At 42.3% G+C, this 18783-nt stretch overlaps 3 protein-coding genes across 3 annotated transcripts in view; all 3 read right to left on the bottom strand.

The window, feature by feature from the left end:
* LOC122612972 (mucin-5AC) overlaps positions 1 to 16104 on the bottom strand; it is a 34996-nt gene extending 18892 nt beyond the window's left edge. Inside the window, exons 1-2 of the mRNA XM_043786902.1 lie at positions 16004 to 16104; positions 14239 to 14607 (exon numbers count right to left, since the gene is read on the bottom strand). Of these exons, the coding sequence (XP_043642837.1) occupies positions 14239 to 14326 (88 nt within the window). The 5' untranslated portion in view covers positions 14327 to 14607; positions 16004 to 16104. The remainder of the gene's footprint in view (positions 1 to 14238; positions 14608 to 16003) is intronic.
* LOC122612973 (chromo domain-containing protein cec-1) lies at positions 4892 to 10408 on the bottom strand. Its single transcript, XM_043786904.1, has 3 exons — positions 9185 to 10408; positions 8500 to 8968; positions 4892 to 5191 (listed from the first exon to the last, which is right to left on the bottom strand). Exons 1-2 carry the CDS (start codon positions 10364 to 10366, stop codon positions 8516 to 8518), a joined length of 1635 nt encoding a protein of 544 aa, XP_043642839.1. The 5' UTR covers positions 10367 to 10408; the 3' UTR covers positions 4892 to 5191; positions 8500 to 8515.
* Positions 10772 to 11038, bottom strand: LOC122612975 (chromobox protein homolog 1). Its single transcript, XM_043786906.1, has one exon. It carries the CDS (start codon positions 11024 to 11026, stop codon positions 10772 to 10774), a length of 255 nt encoding a protein of 84 aa, XP_043642841.1. The 5' UTR covers positions 11027 to 11038.
* Positions 16105 to 18783: the final 2679 nt, after the last annotated feature.

The following is an 18783-nucleotide window of genomic DNA, read 5'->3' as shown; positions in this document are numbered from 1 at the left end:
ATTCCTTGCCATTGCCAGTCACTCAATCTCGAGCTCCAATCTCCCGTAGATGCCGAGCAAACAGAGAACAGATCCCAAATGCCGAAACCCAGGCACGTAGCAAAGTCTCCAAATCAAAAGTGGTTCTATATCAGCGGAGCTTTGAAAACTATAGCACGTACATATGTAGGTACATAAGTGTTTCAACCAAAAACCGAGGTGTGAAAAACTATTGACCGCCTTGGTTCGCCCGCTCTGCCCCTTAAGTTTTTCCCCATCAACGGGTTGCCTTTCTAAGTTGCTGGTTGTCCAATGTTTTTTTTCCGTTTTTTATCCTTAAGGTCTCCCTGTCGAAGTGGTGGTGTTGATTGAATGTCTGGTGACGGAGCAACCGGAGGATCGTGTGTCTGGGTCTTCGGTTTTTGTGGGTTTTGGTTTTTGGGGCTTTGGTTTTTCCTGTGCCACGATGTCGTGCTGCCATTGTTCGCATTAGTGTTGCATATTAAGTAATAGAACTGTTTTTCCTCGCTCCCTATCTGAATCTCAGTGGTGCTGGCTGCTCCATCTGAGGCTGTTCGCCTTGCAACTTGTGGCACTGCTGCCAAGTGGCGCAATGTCCCGCTATCGAAATGCTGAGTGAGTTGTGGCCATTGAAATGCAAGTGGCGGCGTTCGGATAGAATTCGGTTGTGGTAAAAGGGATTGCTTGCATTTTAATTGTACACTTTCCGGAGTTTTGATAAAATGGAGCAAGAAACGGGGCTCTACTTTTCGAGTTCACATACCTTTAATCATAGTTGCAATTGAAAATTCTTAACAGCAGTCATCTACATCACACCTGGAATCAATTTGAGTGCAATTTCCGTGCTGACATAACGAGTGCTGCCATAAACACACACGAATGATTATGTAACCTTAGCCTACACCCAGAAATACATAATTCACGATTAGATCGGTCTCTCAAACGGCACAAATTTCTATGCATTGTAATTTTCCGCATAATTTTGCCCAGCTCTTTGGCTGTTTTGTCTCTTTTCCTTGGCGAATATATAAAGAATGGCACAACAAAAGCCAGACATGACAAAAAGAAAAAAACAACACAACATTTTGCCGCACGCTTCGACGACAAAATGGTCAACAATCTTGGCTTAGTTTTGTCGGCCAGCTGACTATTGTTGTTGTAATTACAATGGCTATATAGCACTATATAGCTGTTCTGGTTGTCGTGATTTATTGTGTGAACAACAAGGTTTCTTCTCCCGAGCTTCGCTTCGCTTAGCTTTTGTTCTGCCTCCGCATTTGCATATTCCGCTTTTGGGAACCGTAGGCTTCATTTGGTCCCCGGCTGCCACTTCAAATTGGGCGTGTCCAGATATCATAGAAGCCATACACACACACACAGTACACCCCTAAAAGCTCAGTGGGTGCCCAAGTGGTTGGTGCCTACATAAGTGGCTAAGAATTGGCTTCCATCGATCGGATCGGAGTTCAATGAACCAAAAGTGAGAGAGCCCTGCAGTTCTCGAGTGTTATTAAAGCAAATAACACTTGAGATGGGTTCGTCAGGTTGCCGGCCAACGTCCCGTCAATCAAGGGTTATCAAGAGTTGAATGGCTTTTGAAGAGGCGTCTGGCGACGCCAACGCGCGGAAATCCGAATCCAAAACCGAATCCCAAATACTGTCCAATAACTGATGCCTCAATGTGGGGATTACTTAGCGAAGGAGCAGCTTTGCAAATTGCCCATTCATTGTTTGCCGTTGCCTCCCTTCTTACCACTCATGGCTTGACATTTTTATTAAAAACGCAGAGTCCGCGAACGATCTGCAATCAGGCGATCGGCAATGTCTGCAGCAAAAAGGGCATATTTTATGCATGCCGCTCGTTAAGAGGCCGCTTCTTCTGCTTTTGCCACTAAACCAAGAGAAACTCCACAGCAAGAAACGTGAAATTAAATGTAGTTGTAAATTAAATACTAACTCAATAAAAACTTTTGTCAGGAAACGTAAACTCAAATTGTAAAGGATCCTGCGCAACTGATGATGTGCAAGTAGATAGTAGTAGCTCTTAAAGTGCAGAAAAGTATTTCTCTCAGTGTTCGCTTTGTTTGCTGTTGCAGCCAAATTGCCAGCCTTTGATGTTGTTACTGCTTTTGGGCATCATTTCCTGCTTAAAAGGCCGCTGCCACCGAGCATTCAGCTGAAGCAGAGATGCTCCTCTTCATTCCCTGAAGAAACATATATATTTATAGGGCGGCCTGATCAACCGTAATCCCAAGGATAACTGCATATTTTTATTACAGGTTTCCAACGCTTTACACTAGTGTCTGTGGTTGTTGTTGCTGTTGTCGCAGTAGCTGGCCCATAATTTCCAGTTACAAAAGGCCACAAAGGAAACGAATGACTTAAGACGCAAACTTGTTTTCCTTGCGGAACATCCGTGAATGGCACATAAACTTAAATGACTATGCCGGCAGAGTATGCATGGTATTTTACATTGAGAAGCCATTATAGGCATCTAATTTTGGCCAATTAAAAATTAAGGGTCATTTATAGGCAACGACTTGCAAAATAAGTATGAAAATGTATAACTTATAGGTGAACTAAAGTTAATTATCCACAATCGTTGATATTTCCTGCCTTTTCGCAAATATTTCCCTATCCAAAATGGGTTAATGGGCAGCTTAACCCCATTGACTTTCCGCTCGATCGCTCATTTCAAAGAAGACAAATGACAAAAATTGCCATTGTAAAACCGCATAATACACCTTGAAAATCGCCTACCGAATATTATTTCTCTTTCTCTTTGCCATTTTGGGGTACATAATTTTGCGAGCCGTAAAGGTTTAATGACTGCAAATTGAAGCGAACGCCGAGGCAGAGTTTAAATTTGCACTTTGCAACACAAAACGGAAATGCCAGACGGCTAAGAGAACGTGCAAATGGGTCAAGGATTTAGGCCCATTTAGCCACACTCCATTGGCTACGCTTTTATTTTTTTTCTTTTTGGGCCGGGCGCAAAGTTCAACCCAGAATGGAAGCGCGCACACCTGGCCTGTTATTTGACTCCGCCTGAAAAGTATTCGGTCTCAAAATATTGGCGCTTGTTGTGTCACTGGTCCAGCAGCAATCATTAGCCAAACATGTGCCACATATAAGCTTCAGCCAAACCAGCAGCCCAGCGGGCTGTCCCATTCAAGTGGCCATGGCTGTGCAATATATCTGCGTATGAGTATCTTGTACGCGGGTGTCTGAGTCAAGTTTTTGGGTCACTGGGCGGCATGAATCACTGGTCTATTATGCGGGGTCAAAGTGGCATTCGATTGGTTATTAGACTGGGTTAATTGAGCGATATGTTGCAGTTGCACTGCTGCTGCGGTGGGAAACACGATATGTTTCGTATATGGGTGCACGAATGCCAGCTGGCTGGCTTATTGATCGTATTGTTCGAACTGCTATTCACCTCCCCCCTTCGGTTGCATAACACATTTTGCCTGGCGCTAATCACTCAATCTACCGCGACTTTCGCCCCTTTGGCGAACACTTCCGTTTAGTGTCAACGCTTTCTATTTGCCAAAAACCAAAATTAAATTCATAAATTTGCAGCTTTTCTTTGTGATTTAAGCGACCGGCTGCCAAATTGTCAAATTTCTGTGGGGAGTTCTGCTCGAGTGCCTTCGCTTTTTACCACCAAAGTGACCACCACCTCGGACCACGCCAGGTGACCAGACCGACTTGGAAGCCATAAAAACAAAACTAAAACTAAAAAACGAAAAGAAACCAACCGACTCGACTGGCATAGTTGCAACAAGTTTGTGGCGCGAAAGTGAAACGAAACGAAGCGAGTGCAAGCAACGGCGGGGAAAACAGAGTCGAGGAAAAGCCAAAGCCAGAAATCCCCAATTAAAAGAAAAGCGAAAAACTGCATGGAAAATCGAGTGCGAGTGCGAAGCGAGGCAGCGCACAGTAAATGCGTTCAATGCACTTCGGTGGGGCGTGGCACATGGCACATCGACAGGGGCTTGATGTCTTGCCTTAGTTTGCATTGACTCACTGACTCACGACTCAAACATTTGGCTTTGCCATACAAAAAACACACACACAAAAAGGGGCAGACGCATTTTTCAGCAAGTGCGGAAATCGTAGGTGTAGCTTAGCCCATAAGAAAATGCCAAAAGCAACCCATAAAACGAAACTAAACAAAACTGAGGCTTTGGCAGTGGGTGATTAATGAGAAATTGTGCAGAGCTACAGACACCTCGAGGAGAAAGAGCATAGTAAGCTTATGAGGGGCAAAAAATACATGAGGAAACTGGCTTTACACTTAGGTACACACTATATATGCAGGAAGTGATTTTCGAACTTCCATCGAACTTTGAAGTACAATTTGTTATGAGCGATCAATATCTGTATCTACATGTAGGCAAGCATAGTGAGTCAAAACTGAAACTCGAAAGGCGCTCACTTTCCAACCACAATGCACATTCCACCTCAATACGAAGAATGCAGTGGAGCTTGCCAAATTAACATATAAAACTCATTTTCATCAATGGAGTCTCTCCTTCGCTCAGAACACACCCCGAATGGCCAACAAAAGAAATACCAAAGCAACAACATTGCAGAGGTTTGTGGGGCGATGCTGCAAGTAATTCAAAAAGTCAAGCAAAAATGTCAACCACTTCGGTTTGGGGCCACTGAGCTCGGTTGGCTAAAGTTCGATTTTGGCTCACCACCCAATGACATTTAAGCCAATTGGCCTAGCCAATGCAGTGGCAGCTCACTTTGTTGTGGTTAGAACAAAGATATTGGTTATAATACGAGTCTAAAATAACTAAAGTGGATCGTTAGGAAAAAGTGGTTCGACCTTCAGATTTGAATTCCCTAAGCGCTGGCAAAGGCAGCACAAAGTATCAGATGTCAAGCCGAAAACAAGATTTATTGGACGAAAAGTTCGAGTATCAGGTTACTTGAAACATTGAAATCATTGATATGTACATTCTTCTACATGTACGGAAAACATAAAACATAGTTAAGCACATCTCCGTGTGCGTTCTGTCTGGCTTAAAACTAAATATGAAGTACGAAAAAAGAATAGTTCAATTTAATATAGTAGGTCAGTTGGAGTTCACCCAGCTTGAATGCGATGACCTTGAACTTGGAGTTGCTTTTGTTGAGCGATGTGAATCTTGCTTTCTGGCCAAAACGCTGTACAAACCTAAAAAGAAACAAAACAGAGAAAAAACGACATGAAAAACACAATTTTATATTGCTACAAAAACTAATTTTAATGTTGCACTACAAACAAAAATAGAAGCACTCATAAAAACAAAACAAACAAAGGCAATTTAATTACTTTAACGGGCGTGAAATTAACATGAAATTAAGACAAAGAGGAGCCGACCCGCTGTTTCAGGTTCTTGGGGCGTGGTCAACGGAAAAGCGAAAGAGCCAAAAGCTCTTAAGAAACAAAGCAAGGTCGCTGAAGACGGGGATGCATTTGCGCTAAAAGAAAAGGGAAAACTGAACTAGTTTTCCGAGGTCAAGCGAGTAAAAAGCTACAGATGCAAACGGCACTTAAAGATAAAGCAGGGAAAACAAAAGCTTTTAAAAGTGTAAGATACACTTTGATAATGCTCAAATGAAATGTACATAGCTTAAGTAATTGTTGGCTTGTCCAGAGTAATCAGAAGCCCAGCATTACCAAGTACTTAAACAAGACCCACCTTGGAAATCACTCCATTGGGGATTATCCGATGATAAATATGCCATCAACAATCAATCAGCTCTTGTAATGGAGCCAACCTAATTTGGCGCCGCATCGGGTTAACCAACATTGGGAAATCTAACCACATCTCCCGCAGCTGTTGTTGCTGCAACAAATGCACAGCGATGGCAGCCGCAATGGGGCACCTTAACTACGTATAATTGCTGTTCCAATAACCCCTAACCCAGCGGCACAAAGCACACACACAAGAGATGCCAAACAGCGGCAGCAAATTGTGACTCGTGCCAACAAACAAGCAAACATATTAAACTGTCAAACAAACTCACAAGATCACAAATAAGCCAGCCAAATGGTGGAAAACACACCCACTCTTTTGCGAATCGAGTGAAAAAAGCCTGTTTACCTGGACATCAGATGAGGCAGGAGGAAACTGCAGTGAAAATGCAGTAGGAATGGTAGGTGATGTGGGGAAAGAAGGCGCTTCTCTGCATATGAGTGCATATTAAATTGTTGTATCTCAACCTACGAGACCCAAAATATTGCTGCTGGCCACAGCAGTCGACCACAAAGCAACATCAGCAGCAGCAGAGGCAACTACATCATCCAGCCAAGAAATGCGTTCGTTGCTGTTTTTGGTAATAAACGAAGCGTTAAACAAAATGCACTACAACTGCAACCAACCACCACCAACATAGAAAACAACATTTTGTGTCTTTCTGATTTGTTGTTTACCATATGCAAAGCGTCATAAATGAGGTTGCCTGCTGTCTATTGCTGTTGTTACCGGTTACTTGTTGCTGCCTTGGGCGTAATTACATCTCAAGCCAAAAATGGTCAAACGAGCGAGAAAATTATCACATACGAGGTCCTCATTGTTGTTGTTTTTATTGCTCTTGTGGCGGCAGAAATTAAATGCAAATTTTGTCTGATAAAGAAATATGGCTATAGACGAAAATTTCGCAATCAGGAAATTCGGCATTTTTCGGCTGTCTTGAGCGGTGGAAGCTAAAAGAGCCCTCGATGATTTGACATTTGATAGGTAATTTGAATATTTATGGTACACCAATTAATAAGCGGAAATTTTCAGGCATTTTAAAAGCTTTGGAGGCATTACATTTCCCTTTTCCCATTTCGCCAGCCATCAGCCACTCCCCGAAGTCCCTCACTTCACTTCTTCACGAGCGCAATGGGTGGAGAAACATGTTCCAGCTACAGCTACACTTACAGAAACTATGGCAAATGCCATGGACAGCTAATTTGAGCACACATAAATCAATGAACGCCAAAGTCGAAGGCAACCCAGAAACCGGGAAGGTAAAAATGAGTAAATTGCACAGCAATAATGGAAAATAATAATAGTCCATTGGAGCAAACAGCAGAGTGCAAACACGCCTGGCCCGCAAAGGTGGACTTGATCATGCAAATGGATTTAAAACCAAATTAGATAAACATTTTTTGGTTGAAACTAAGATAATTAATAAATAAATATGTTAATTCAGTTTGAAACAATTTGCTCTGGCAAATTAATTTCAAAATGATTTTAACTTCCACCCAAATGGTTTAAATGCCTTTTTTGTCGCTTACTCTTGACCTTACTAATTAAGACTTTAGGTAATTCCATTAAATGAATACGCTGTAATTCATTTATGCCACCACAATAAAACTAATTATGAACACCTAACAGCGAATTTAACTAGCCATAAAACCAGATTTTCATATGCCTGCGAAGCAAACCATTAATCCGTGGAACTAAGTCATGATCTGCAATCAGCAAGCCCCAAACAGCTTACAAATGACATTGACTTGCGACAGGCAGCAGTAAGTGGACACATTAGTCCATTAGACGACGGCGAGTCCAGCTGGTGGCGCTATCGTGTGCCCCACAAAGGTGTGTCGCCTCTCCAGCAGCTGTGCGTGTCACCGCAGCAACTATGGGTGGAGTACAGTATGGTACAACTAAATACAACTAAGTACTTGTGTGCAATTGAAGGTTAAAGCTGTGAGACACGCCATTAAGGCAACCGACTGCATCTGCACAGAATCACAATTCGACTTGGTGACTTCATTCTGCGACTCCACACTCAGGTTGAATGAACCGCGGAGACGCTTAAACGCCCACAACTTTTGCGAGGGAGTTGGTCCAATCTCTCTGGCGGTATGTGTTGCCAAGCCGACGAGTTCAAAGCAAAGCAGCTGTCAGCAGATGCGACAGATAAGCCAAATGGAAACCGAAAACCCAGAGTCTGGAGCCTCATAATTTTCGCTAGCCGATCTCCGGCGAGAAATCTACAATTACGAAAAGAGAAGACGGCAATAAGCATGTTCGGGATACACACGTGCGCCAATAATAGACTCTTGTTAAGGCTATGAAGACATCTTAAATTTTTCCCCAAGAACTACTCATAAATCTGCACGGGTACAGTCATGAATCTTCGAAGAACCGTGTACTAAGTGCAACCACGATATGGGCAAGCAATTTGTCATATGGTTAACATTGGCATTATCAATGCTTTGCCAAGCAGAGAGGAGTAAAATGCAGATACAGGTGCAATGCACAGGGAAACGAATCAAACGAGTGGATCCACCGACCGGATGATGCCTCGTTTTCGTTTCTGTTTTGTTTTTCGATGGCATTTATCTTGACCCGAAGGCAACGTGAAGTTTTCATGGCTCATGGCTCAAATATTGCGAGCGTCGAACTGTAAAGTTATGAAGAAGAAACTGAAGCTGCTCGGAAGCGGATGCTTGCGTTTAAGGTTACGGGCACAGGGCCAACATGAACTACAGCCACAACTCACCACGTACTAGACATCTTTACTTGGGCACGGCGATCTTCAAGCTCTGGAAGTACTTAATTATCTGCAATGGATACGCTTCCTTAAGGTCTTTCAGAGGCACTGCATCGATAGCCTGGCAGCCCTTCCACGAGACAAACAGGAAGAGATGTTCACCCACTTGGTAGCAGTGGTGGACCTCATCCAGCTCCAGTCCGCGATCCAATCCGAAGGGTGCCTTGCGCTCCGGCATTCTCCAGTCCTGTCGAGTTCTTCCACGCCTGCCGCCTGGTAAAGTCATTGCCTCCTCCTTGCTATCCAACTCTGGTGCGTGAGTCGTAATCGACTGCTTCGGGGCCACCTCCTTTGTGGTCCCTGCTTGGCTCTTGCGACGGTTTTCTGGCTGCCTGGATCTGACTTGCTCCACTGACGGATTCACCAGCGGCTCTGGCACGTTCCAGTTGCTCTGCTGCTTGGCAGGACAGCTGTGCATCTGTTCCAGTAGAAGCAATTTTTCTTAGAGCAGTTGTTTTAATGGACGAGAAAATCAAATCATCGCTAAAGAAACTTTCGCTTGATGACTACAGCGTTGGAATTAGAATTAAGCTGAAGAACTTTACATATACGCTTTGGTTTTAAACTGGGATACAGATTAACTTATTTCACTAGCTTTGGTTTGATTTTCTTGATTGAAAAGAACATTTCTTACGCGCTTCATTTCGAAATCAGTGGTATCATTGTCAGTTGATGGATCCAACGCCATGGATTGTGGCATATCATTAGACCCCATGGTGGAGCTTGCGCTCTCCGGCTTTGAGGTCGAAGTGCCAAGAATGGACTCCCGCTTGTCGGTCGCCCATTTGCGAGCCTCTTCTTTTAGTGCGTTCAGCGAAAAAGCTGCAGGTCCAGCTGTGGAAACATCGGGTAGGCTAGACGACAATGTTATCTGGTCCAGCGATGTCGGATTAGGTTTCGATTGGGCGACCTTGAACGATGCCACAGAACTGGACGATGATTCCGTCGATGAGTTACTGGATGATGACGACTCATCGGATGATGACACACTGGTGGAAGAACAAGCATCCGAATCATCACTTTGCCTTGGACTCTGCATGGGCTGGGATTTTTCACGATGCAGCACAGGGGGCACTTGTTTCGAGGCCACCAGTGCGTCTTCATCTTGGGAAGGTGCAATAAGCCCGCGCGGTTTTGGCGGCGTCGGAGTTTTTTGTTTGGGAAGACGAGCTTGTTGGTAATTCAAAGAGGTGGCCCCCTCGGGTTCCTCGTCACTGGACTCGCTCAAATTCAGATCATTGAATTGGCTATGAAACCTGGGAGTCTTAATCATGTTTTTCGTTGGCGTTGATGTTTTGTCGTCGGAAACATCCGTTGAGCTTGGAGTGGGGATTTGGATAGTACTAGGCTTCAGCGCTTTGGGCCTATTTTGGATATTTTTAATTGTTCCCGCCATTTTCTTAATATTTTCCTTTTCTTTCCGATTCATTTGCGATGTTTTAGCTTTGGTTTTGGTCTGCAACGGCTTGGAACGTTGTTGTGTCTTCTTCGAGCTCCTGGCTGTATTTTCGGTGATCAATGGGCCACTGCAGCTAGGACTGGTGTCCAGTGCCTCGTCAGGATTACCCACGGCATTCTGCCGCCGCCTGAAGAGCTCCGCTTCGAAGTCGCAGACCAGCTGCATGCAGTTGCCAACGTTTTCCATCGGCTCCCAGGTGTTATCCTCGTGCGGAAAATCCTCCCATTTCACCAGGAACTGGGGACGCCCATTAATGAAGCGTTTACCGACGATTTTCTCCACTTTATATTCTGGGGCTTGATCGTTAGGCGGGCCAACGACCTGGCCAGCATTGGGTCGTTGAGCCTTGCCAGACATAACTTAATCACTCAAAGGACGCCGAGTAAAAGAACGGGAAATCAAATAAACCAAGACAAGTAACTTCGGTGGCGCTGCCAACACCATCGAAATATCAATAGGGATGGGAAAGCTTTTAGTATTTTTTTTTTAAACGTTTGTAACAGAAGTTGTGGCTTCAATAAGACACAACATGTTAATTTATAGTAAAATTTAATTATCGCTGCCTAATAAATTTGCTCGCAAATAAAACAAACTTAATTAGATGATTGTAAATGAGAAGCCTGGCTTTTCTCAGTAACCTTTTTGCAGCCCTGATTCCATTTCCATCGAAAAAATAATAAAATAAAAGCAATTTTTTAGTAGGTACGCTATCTTTTCAGCTTTTATTTGTGAACAGCAATTTGCATGATCATCTTCTCCTTGTCATTGGGTATTCTTTTTATCCTGGTTCTGCTTGAATAGTTCCGCCTCGAAGTCCGCAACCAGCGTCATGCAATTGCCCAGGTTCTCCAGGGGCTCCCAGGTGGACTGCTCCAATGGATAGCCCTCCCACTTGGTCAGGTACTGGGGACGTCCACGCAGATAGCGCTTGCCCGTAAACTTCTCCACTGTAAATTCCGAGGATTTCTCCTTGAGGACTTGGCCACCCTGGTCAGAATCGGTAGATTTCTTGGACATGATCGTTCGTTAGTTAAGCTCACACTGAGGCAGCGCTGCCAACTCGCACGAAAGGCAGAAAGGGATGGGAAATCTCGAAATGTACACACTTGTGTATTGTACTTTGAATCGAAGATCGATTTGCTGCACAAACTTAAGTTGTACATTTGTATGTCAAGTATAAAAGTAGTGTGAAAAATGTTGCTGTATGAATATTAATTGTTACATCAGCTTTTAAGGCATTAAAGATAGTTATTAAATAGTGAAATAATTTGAGCAGATTCTTTGATAACGAGGAGTCAATTAGAAATCATAACACAATATCGATAATTTATGCCCAGGAAGAACGCAAGACTACGGGTGTAACTAATTGTATCGATAGCACTACCTGCAGGAATCGTTTCAGCCAATCGATTCTTTTATAACGATACAGGAATTCATTTTAATGGAATTACAGAAATTCGACAGTTTTTTGGAAAAAGCCGTGGACTGGCCAAAGTATGTTAGCGATGCCTATCAACTATGTGAGAAATTGCTCCTTTTTAAAGCTGACCATTATATAAAATGCCGCTGGCCAGGCGGTTGTTGCACCTGTTTTTGTTTTGGTTTTAGTTTTGGTTTCGGTTTCGGTTAAGCCAGACGTCAACCAAAAACTTGTTTCGAAGTCGAGTGCAGTTAGCCTGAGCGGAAATAATGGTGAGCACTGTGTGGAAATGGGAATGTATTTTAATTGACCATTGGCAAAATCTGCGCTTTTCTTTTCAGGCCACAAAAATCGCACATTGTCTATGTAAATTCGCTTTCCACAGCCATAATCTTCGACTCGCATTGGACAACAATGTCATTGGCATGTTTCCCATCATTACGGCGCACAGAAAATGCCAATTTACATGAGAGTATGTAAGCCAGCAATTATTTCCACAGAGCCTGCATCTGGCGAAGAGATTTATTCATTGAAATAAAACCAAAGAAATGCGTCACGTTCGGCCAGTTGGAAAAAGTAACGTCAGTGTGTGACAATTCAAACAAAAAAAAACAAAAAACGCGCCACTTCGGACAAGATTCAAAATCTGTTTTGAAATACAGTCTCACTTCAGTAAACTGAACTTCTGGTGCGGTAATCAAAATGTTTACTCTCAACAATTTCAATTTTAAAGCATATTTCAGTCTCGAGCTTTGACTGTTTTAGGTATTGGAATTAAATTTAATGAATGAATTGAAACAATTAAATTGCATTTAAGATTTTAAATTTTGATATCGTAGCTAGGAACATAAATTCCATATTCAACCCATTACGCTACATTTTCAGAAAATCCAACTGGACGAGTTCGAGCTATAGAAGTGGGACGGACTGTAGGAGGCAGCCAACCTGTTGCCATTACTGTTATGATTTCGAGCGCGAAACTTGTGCCGCAACTTAGCCATGTGCACATGGGTACAAACTCGTACATTTCTTTCACTTTCTTTCTTTTGGCCACAACGATAGAGTTAACAACTCGGTACATGGCGGAATAAAAGTGAAAAGCAACCGAAGGCAAGGCGACAACAAGGGCAGCTGGAAGTAAGGGTCTTTCAAAGTCAAGCGGCGGATTCACTTTCGTTTTCATCGCGATATTACAAAATATCTAAAGCGACATGCAGACATGTGTATATCTTTAGTATTTAGTGTTTCATTTGCATAGTGGAACGCCAAGAAACTCGAAACTTGTTTGCCCATTCTGCTGTTTGGTTGGTTGGTTGCTTGTTTTTGGTCGAAACACGCGCGACAAAAATGCTTCTGCATTATATACAGAAAAATGTTGCTAGCGGATTTCAATAAGTTGTATTTCTTGATTTCTTCTACGAAATGATTTAAGTCAATATTCGTATATACATATGTACAATATGTGTGCATGTGGCCCATAGAAATGATGCGGTGTGATCATCGCTTCATTAGCAAGTTAATTTTATTAACCCTGCTTTTGTCTCTCGGTTTTTGCTGCTTTTTACGAGTATGAGGCCCACAAAGATTCCGTCTCGGATTGCGCAGTAGAAAGGTTGTGTATTGATGTCTTATGCAACAGATTTAGTTTTAATTTGTTTTGTTTGGCTCTCTTCAGCCTTTTGTTACTCCGTTGCGGATTAATTTGAAGATCGAGATCCGTTGTAATGGTGTAAATATTATGTCAAGCTGACGTGACACTGCCCCAAGTTCAATGACACGCTTCTTTTTCGCCCTAAAATCACTTAAGGCAAACGCAAATCTGTGCCAAGCACTCTTTTTAACAATCGGTACTTTAAACTTTCGAACAGTTAACCCCATAGTAAACAGGCCTTTGGACGACAAGCGTTTTATTGACATTTACTGACATTTTAACACATTTCAGGAGGGAAATAAAGTCATGCCAGTGCAGAAGCACAAACAAAAAGTGTACGCAAATCACTTAAATCTCTTAATTAAAGTGGGTTAAAGTATTAAAGTGTTTAAGTGTGGCAAATGCTAATATAATAATTTATGTGACACTAAGTAAGTTAACATACAGTTTGAACTCATCATTAAAGCATATTTACAAGAATATATGCATTAAACAGTGATCTTTGTATGTGGAAATTAAGCCACACGAAGATTTTATTATTTGTCATTTGCTGCATATTTCCTGAACACCTTTTTCTCTCAGTGCAGCCAATAAAGGTGCCCGAAAAAGGCCAAAACTGTCGACATTTGCCAGTCAAATACTGTGAGTCCCCGTGGGCACAAAAATCAACTGCAGGTGCAACCGAATTTGTGGCTGTCAGTTGATCAAGTGCTTATTTGTTAAACACTTTTTTTGTTTTTTTTTTTATTTGTGTTGGAAAATTGTTTGTTTAATCACGGCTGTCATCTGCTAACTCCCCGGAAGTTTTAGCCGTGTTTTTATTTGTTTTATTTGGGCTTAAATGCCAGGCATCCGTTTCATTATTCGTGACAATTCACTCGCATTTGGCTTTAATTTGGAGATTTTAATTTTGAACACGCATTTAGTGTCGTCGTTCTTTCGATTCAGACCTTCGAAGAGTTCCGGCTTGTAAAAGACACCGCACCGATCTCACGGCTGCCATCTGTAGCTAAATTAGCATGGAGTGAATCAGACAGACCTTTTGGGGGTTTTCTCAACGAGACCGACACACAAAACTCTGAAGAATATGACTTAAATTAAGGTTGCTTTTTGTCTTGGCGCACCATCAAGTAAATATCATATGTAAAACTCACTCACCTTGTGCAAAGCAGCCGCAGATGGTGACGAAGAAAACGATGATGCTGCCGCTAAGCAGCGACGTCGTTTTTGACGTCGACCGAGACATTTTCGTTACTCCTCCGAATTCCGAAATCCGAAATTTTATCCGAGATGCTGGTGGTGGTGGCTTTGTAATTTGCAATTTGGCTGCTTGGTTTCTTATTAAACTGTTTTGTTTCTTTTGTTTTATGCCCCGGGCGTTTTGTAAATTATCGTTAAATTATTTGTTGTCCAGTATTTGCATTTTGTTGTTGCGTATACGTATTATTGATGGCTTTGCTGGCGAATTTAGTCAAAAGCGAGAAATTGTTTTTTGTAGGACGGGTGGACGGGTCAGACGGGTTTCTTCTGAAAGGTATTCAAAGCATTTTGCGTTGTTTTTCGAGTTACCGTTAAAATGTAATTAATAATAATGTGATTTCTTTCTCTCTCTCGCCTTCTTCAGTGCGTTCTACCTGACGAAAAAGTTCAAGGTTGGAACGCCAACGTTGCGTATGCGCGATAAACTAGAATTGTGTGTGAGTAGGCTAAGTTCTCCAAAAGGCTACTAGCACTGAACTGTTCGGAAGCCAAGACAATTGATGACTTTGCAGAGGTGTATCACACATAAATAACTACAAAGTAATCTTTAAAAATTCTTTATTCTTTCTAATTGGCTAAAATGTGGCTAATTTAAAATGCTAATCGGAGCAATGATTCTACGAACGGAGCGCAAAAAAACAGCCTTTGGGGTTTCCCATTCGCCGCGAAGATTTGTGATTTATTTCTTCCTTTCCAAATTAGTCACTGATTATATATATTTTTTCAAACACCTTAAATTGCTTCTGAAATTTATGTACTCTTTAATGGTATTAATTTCGCGTTGATTTTTGGCAACGTCTCGTATTGTTTCATTCGTTCAGCACGCGAGCAAAAAACCTCTCAATAAATTTTCACTTGTTGCCCGAAGACTCTGTCAAAAAAATAATGGCAACATTCACCTTGAATCTGTCTTTGCTATATAAACACGAAAGCACATTATATATCTTGGCTTGATGTTGGTTTGCTGTTTGTATACGGTGTTTTTCTTTTTTCTTGCAATTGTTTATGCGATTTTTTTCACTGATTAGTTTGTTTTCTATTTGTCTTTGGGTGGTGAGAGGTAAACTTATAGAAAATATTGCATTTTATCAGCCGACGACCTTGGCTTGCGTACGGGCGTAATTAAATAATTAATAATTCCCAATTAAGTCTTTGAGCGGACTTCACTGCACAGTTCTTATGCATTTATGGCAGTTTCTAACTGGAGGCCAGCCGGCAGGTAAAACTTTATGTTAATTCCACGCTCGAGAATCTCAATGCTATATATACAATGCTAAATGGAAGTCCATATGGCCGATGCTTCGGAAATCGAGTCCAAGTCCAATGGACACCGTGAAGCCTTCGCTAATAGTTACACATGCAAAAACTAGCTTTCGATGCAAAGTGAAATTTTCCTTGGGTAATCATCGATTGTGTTTTTTTTCGGTGGGCGGTGGTTGGATGTGGGGGAGTGGCAAGTTTTTATGACGCGTCGAGACAACGGTAATGCCAAACTACGCTCTTTGCATACGTAAAATCCCGAAAAGCGATAACCGAAGACCGAAGACCGACATTCAAATTGAAACCCGCTTGTCAGCAAATCTTTCGAAGCACTTGCTCCGTTGCGAAAGAGACGGGAATACCCGGTGCGAAAGAGAGAGGGCTAGTCACACGGCTCACTTACATATCACCCACTGGACGATATAGTTTCGGTTACAATTGAAAGAAATTCACTTGGCCAACTGCTGATCGGCGACCGGCGGCAACAACCGTGCTAAGACGCGCTTCGAATCGAACTGAAGACTGGCTTCCATCGGGCCAAGAGCGGAGCCAACTGGGAGCTCGTCGGAGTGGCCCAAACACGTTTTTGGCCAAGACAAGTGCGGAGAGCCGCTCCAGAAGAGAGTTGGCGAGCGCGTGGCAGCTGTTGTCGTTTACTTTGGGCCAAGAAACGGGCAACAGAGCTGGGTTCCCAGTTGGGCGAATCAGTGGTTCATTGCTGGTTATATTAAGAATCAGAAAATTTAAAATATTTTAAGTATTTTTTACAGAACTGTTCGAAAGATACGAAAGTTTGATTGGATCAGTGCTGGTTGATGAAATTTGATTTTACATTATAATAAGTATTAACATTATTATATTTCATATGTAATGCTAGACTCGAAATTTGGTTTAATTCAATAACAAATTTAAAAGAAATTTGTATGCGTAATTTAGTTTTCATAAATTTGTTTATATTTTATTCAGTAAACTCGTTATAAGAAATGCAGTGCCTTACATTCTACATACTACATGTAAAAACTCTCTACACTGTTTCAGTTCTACTTTACATCTCGAAGGTAAGCTTAACCCATATAGCCCGAGAATTTAGTCATGACTTGAACTTTTAGCCAAGTAAAAGCTGCATTGGAAAGCTAAACGAGCTGTAAAAATTTCTTTAAATTTAAGGTTTTATACAAAAATAATAAGAAACACCACAGATATATGTATAGTAAGTATGTAAATAAAAATTCAAACAATATTAATATTTTTAATATTCAAAAACCACTTTTAAAATTGACTAGAACGAGAGTTTAAAGAAATCTATGTACCCGAACATATCAGAGGACTTAGGGCTCAAGCAATTTTAATACCATCTTTAAATAATAAATGTATTTTTAGGTCGTTGCTCTTATCAAGTATTGAGACTTCAAAGTTCGAGGGAAGCAGGGTCGAACAAATTAGGTCGATTTCCCCTTATCATATGTCACGGCCCAAATCGTGTGGTCTAACCCACTTTAACTGAAATCTCGAGCCAGGCAAATAAATTACAAAGCCAAACAGCCGGGCTATGTGGGGGCCGAATCAGAATCCTTTGATTGACGATAGACGGGCGATGGGCCCCCGCGTCCACCGAGAAGCTTTCGATGGAGGCTGCGATGAAAGGGCCAAGGGATGTTCAAGGGAGGTCCATGTGGGGATCCAAGGGAAGTCCAAGGGAGGAACAAGGGAGGTCCAAGTGGGGATCCAGCAAAGATTGGCATGCGACTAAGAATGGAAGCCGTTGAGCTTGGGTAAAAGCGCCTGCAGCGCCAGGATTGCATGGGCCAACGGTGCGGATGCGTGATGTAAGCGCAACACGGCGACAGCAGATATGCAAATGATGAGATTGAGATGCGACATGACAGCGCCAACTGTTCAGCTAGTTGGCCGAGTATGTAATCGCCTGGAGACGGGATTTTTCACCAACGGTGAGTGAACGGAGTACGGATTGGCATCCATCCATCCGGGCTGCCAGTTGTCCACCTGTAGACCGATAAGTTAGCAATATGCCAAGTGCCGTCTGTTTGTTCTGTCAGCTGCTTTTGATATTTTTTAATCTATTCGCAGATGCCAACAGCCAGCAGCCAGCAGCCGCCAGCAGCATCTGCCACTGACAAGACAATTTTCACGCAATTTCACAACTTCGCGATTGCATGGAATGTAAGGGAATATTTTTACCGACATTATTATGCCATTTTTTCTGCTGCTGTTATCAAATATCCGACTTTATTTCTGACTAACCACTGTTATTGCACCTATAGCCTTTGATCTAGTCTTACAGGGAATTTTACCAAAATTTTTTGTCGACATTTTTCTACCCCTTCTTGTGTTATTTATTGCTTTACAAATCCACTTGAACTCTGGCATTTGCCCGAAAAGAAAGAACTATGAAAGCCACAGCGGCGCAGTCGAGTGGAAAAATGATATTTTAGTGCGGCAGCTACACGCATTAGATATTTTTGTGGCTTGGTCCTGGAACGTTTTGTGTTTATTTATGCGCAAAATGTCAGAAAAGTTGTAAGTGATTCTTGCTAAGAAGGCACTCATGGAGTTGCTCTATACTCATACAACATATGTACATATTTTCAACAGTAGGAATACAAAGCTAGTGAACTTTTTGATTACTCTTTATTATACAAGAGCAGAAACCGCAAACTAGGAATCCCATTTATGCATATTACAATGCCTCGTTAACATGTGTATAATACGTGAGGCGAGTGGAGCACATGTGACCCCATCAAATGTCATAAATCCGGAGTCGGGCAATGTTTTGTGCGATAGAAAGATAGAGGGAATATATAGATTCCCGAAGGCGGACCACACACACGTGCCTAAGACGCAATTCAGTCGGCGATTTGTCATTATTTTGTATGCAGCCAACCGGAAACGGAAACGCAAACCAGAGTTGCCCAATGCAACTGACTGGGTGGTAAACCCATAATGGCAGGACCTCAAGCTCTTAACCCTCAGCTGCCCGCTGATAAATGAGCAAGCCATGATTTGGCCAAAGTTGTCAGCGGAGTTCCTACTGTTTGTCTTTCACATTTGGGCAACAATGTCGGGACAGTTGCCAATTCCAGCGCAAGGAACGAGACGAGGGCAATTGTTGCTGTCTCACTCCCACTTTGACATTTGAAGTCCTTACAAAAAAAGGACGCTGGA

This window comes from Drosophila teissieri, chromosome 2R (assembly GCF_016746235.2).
Source record: "Drosophila teissieri strain GT53w chromosome 2R, Prin_Dtei_1.1, whole genome shotgun sequence".
Taxonomy (NCBI): Eukaryota; Metazoa; Arthropoda; class Insecta; order Diptera; family Drosophilidae; genus Drosophila; species Drosophila teissieri.
The sequence above is the reverse complement of the archived record's forward strand: the minus strand, read 5'-3'. Positions and strand labels throughout refer to the sequence as shown.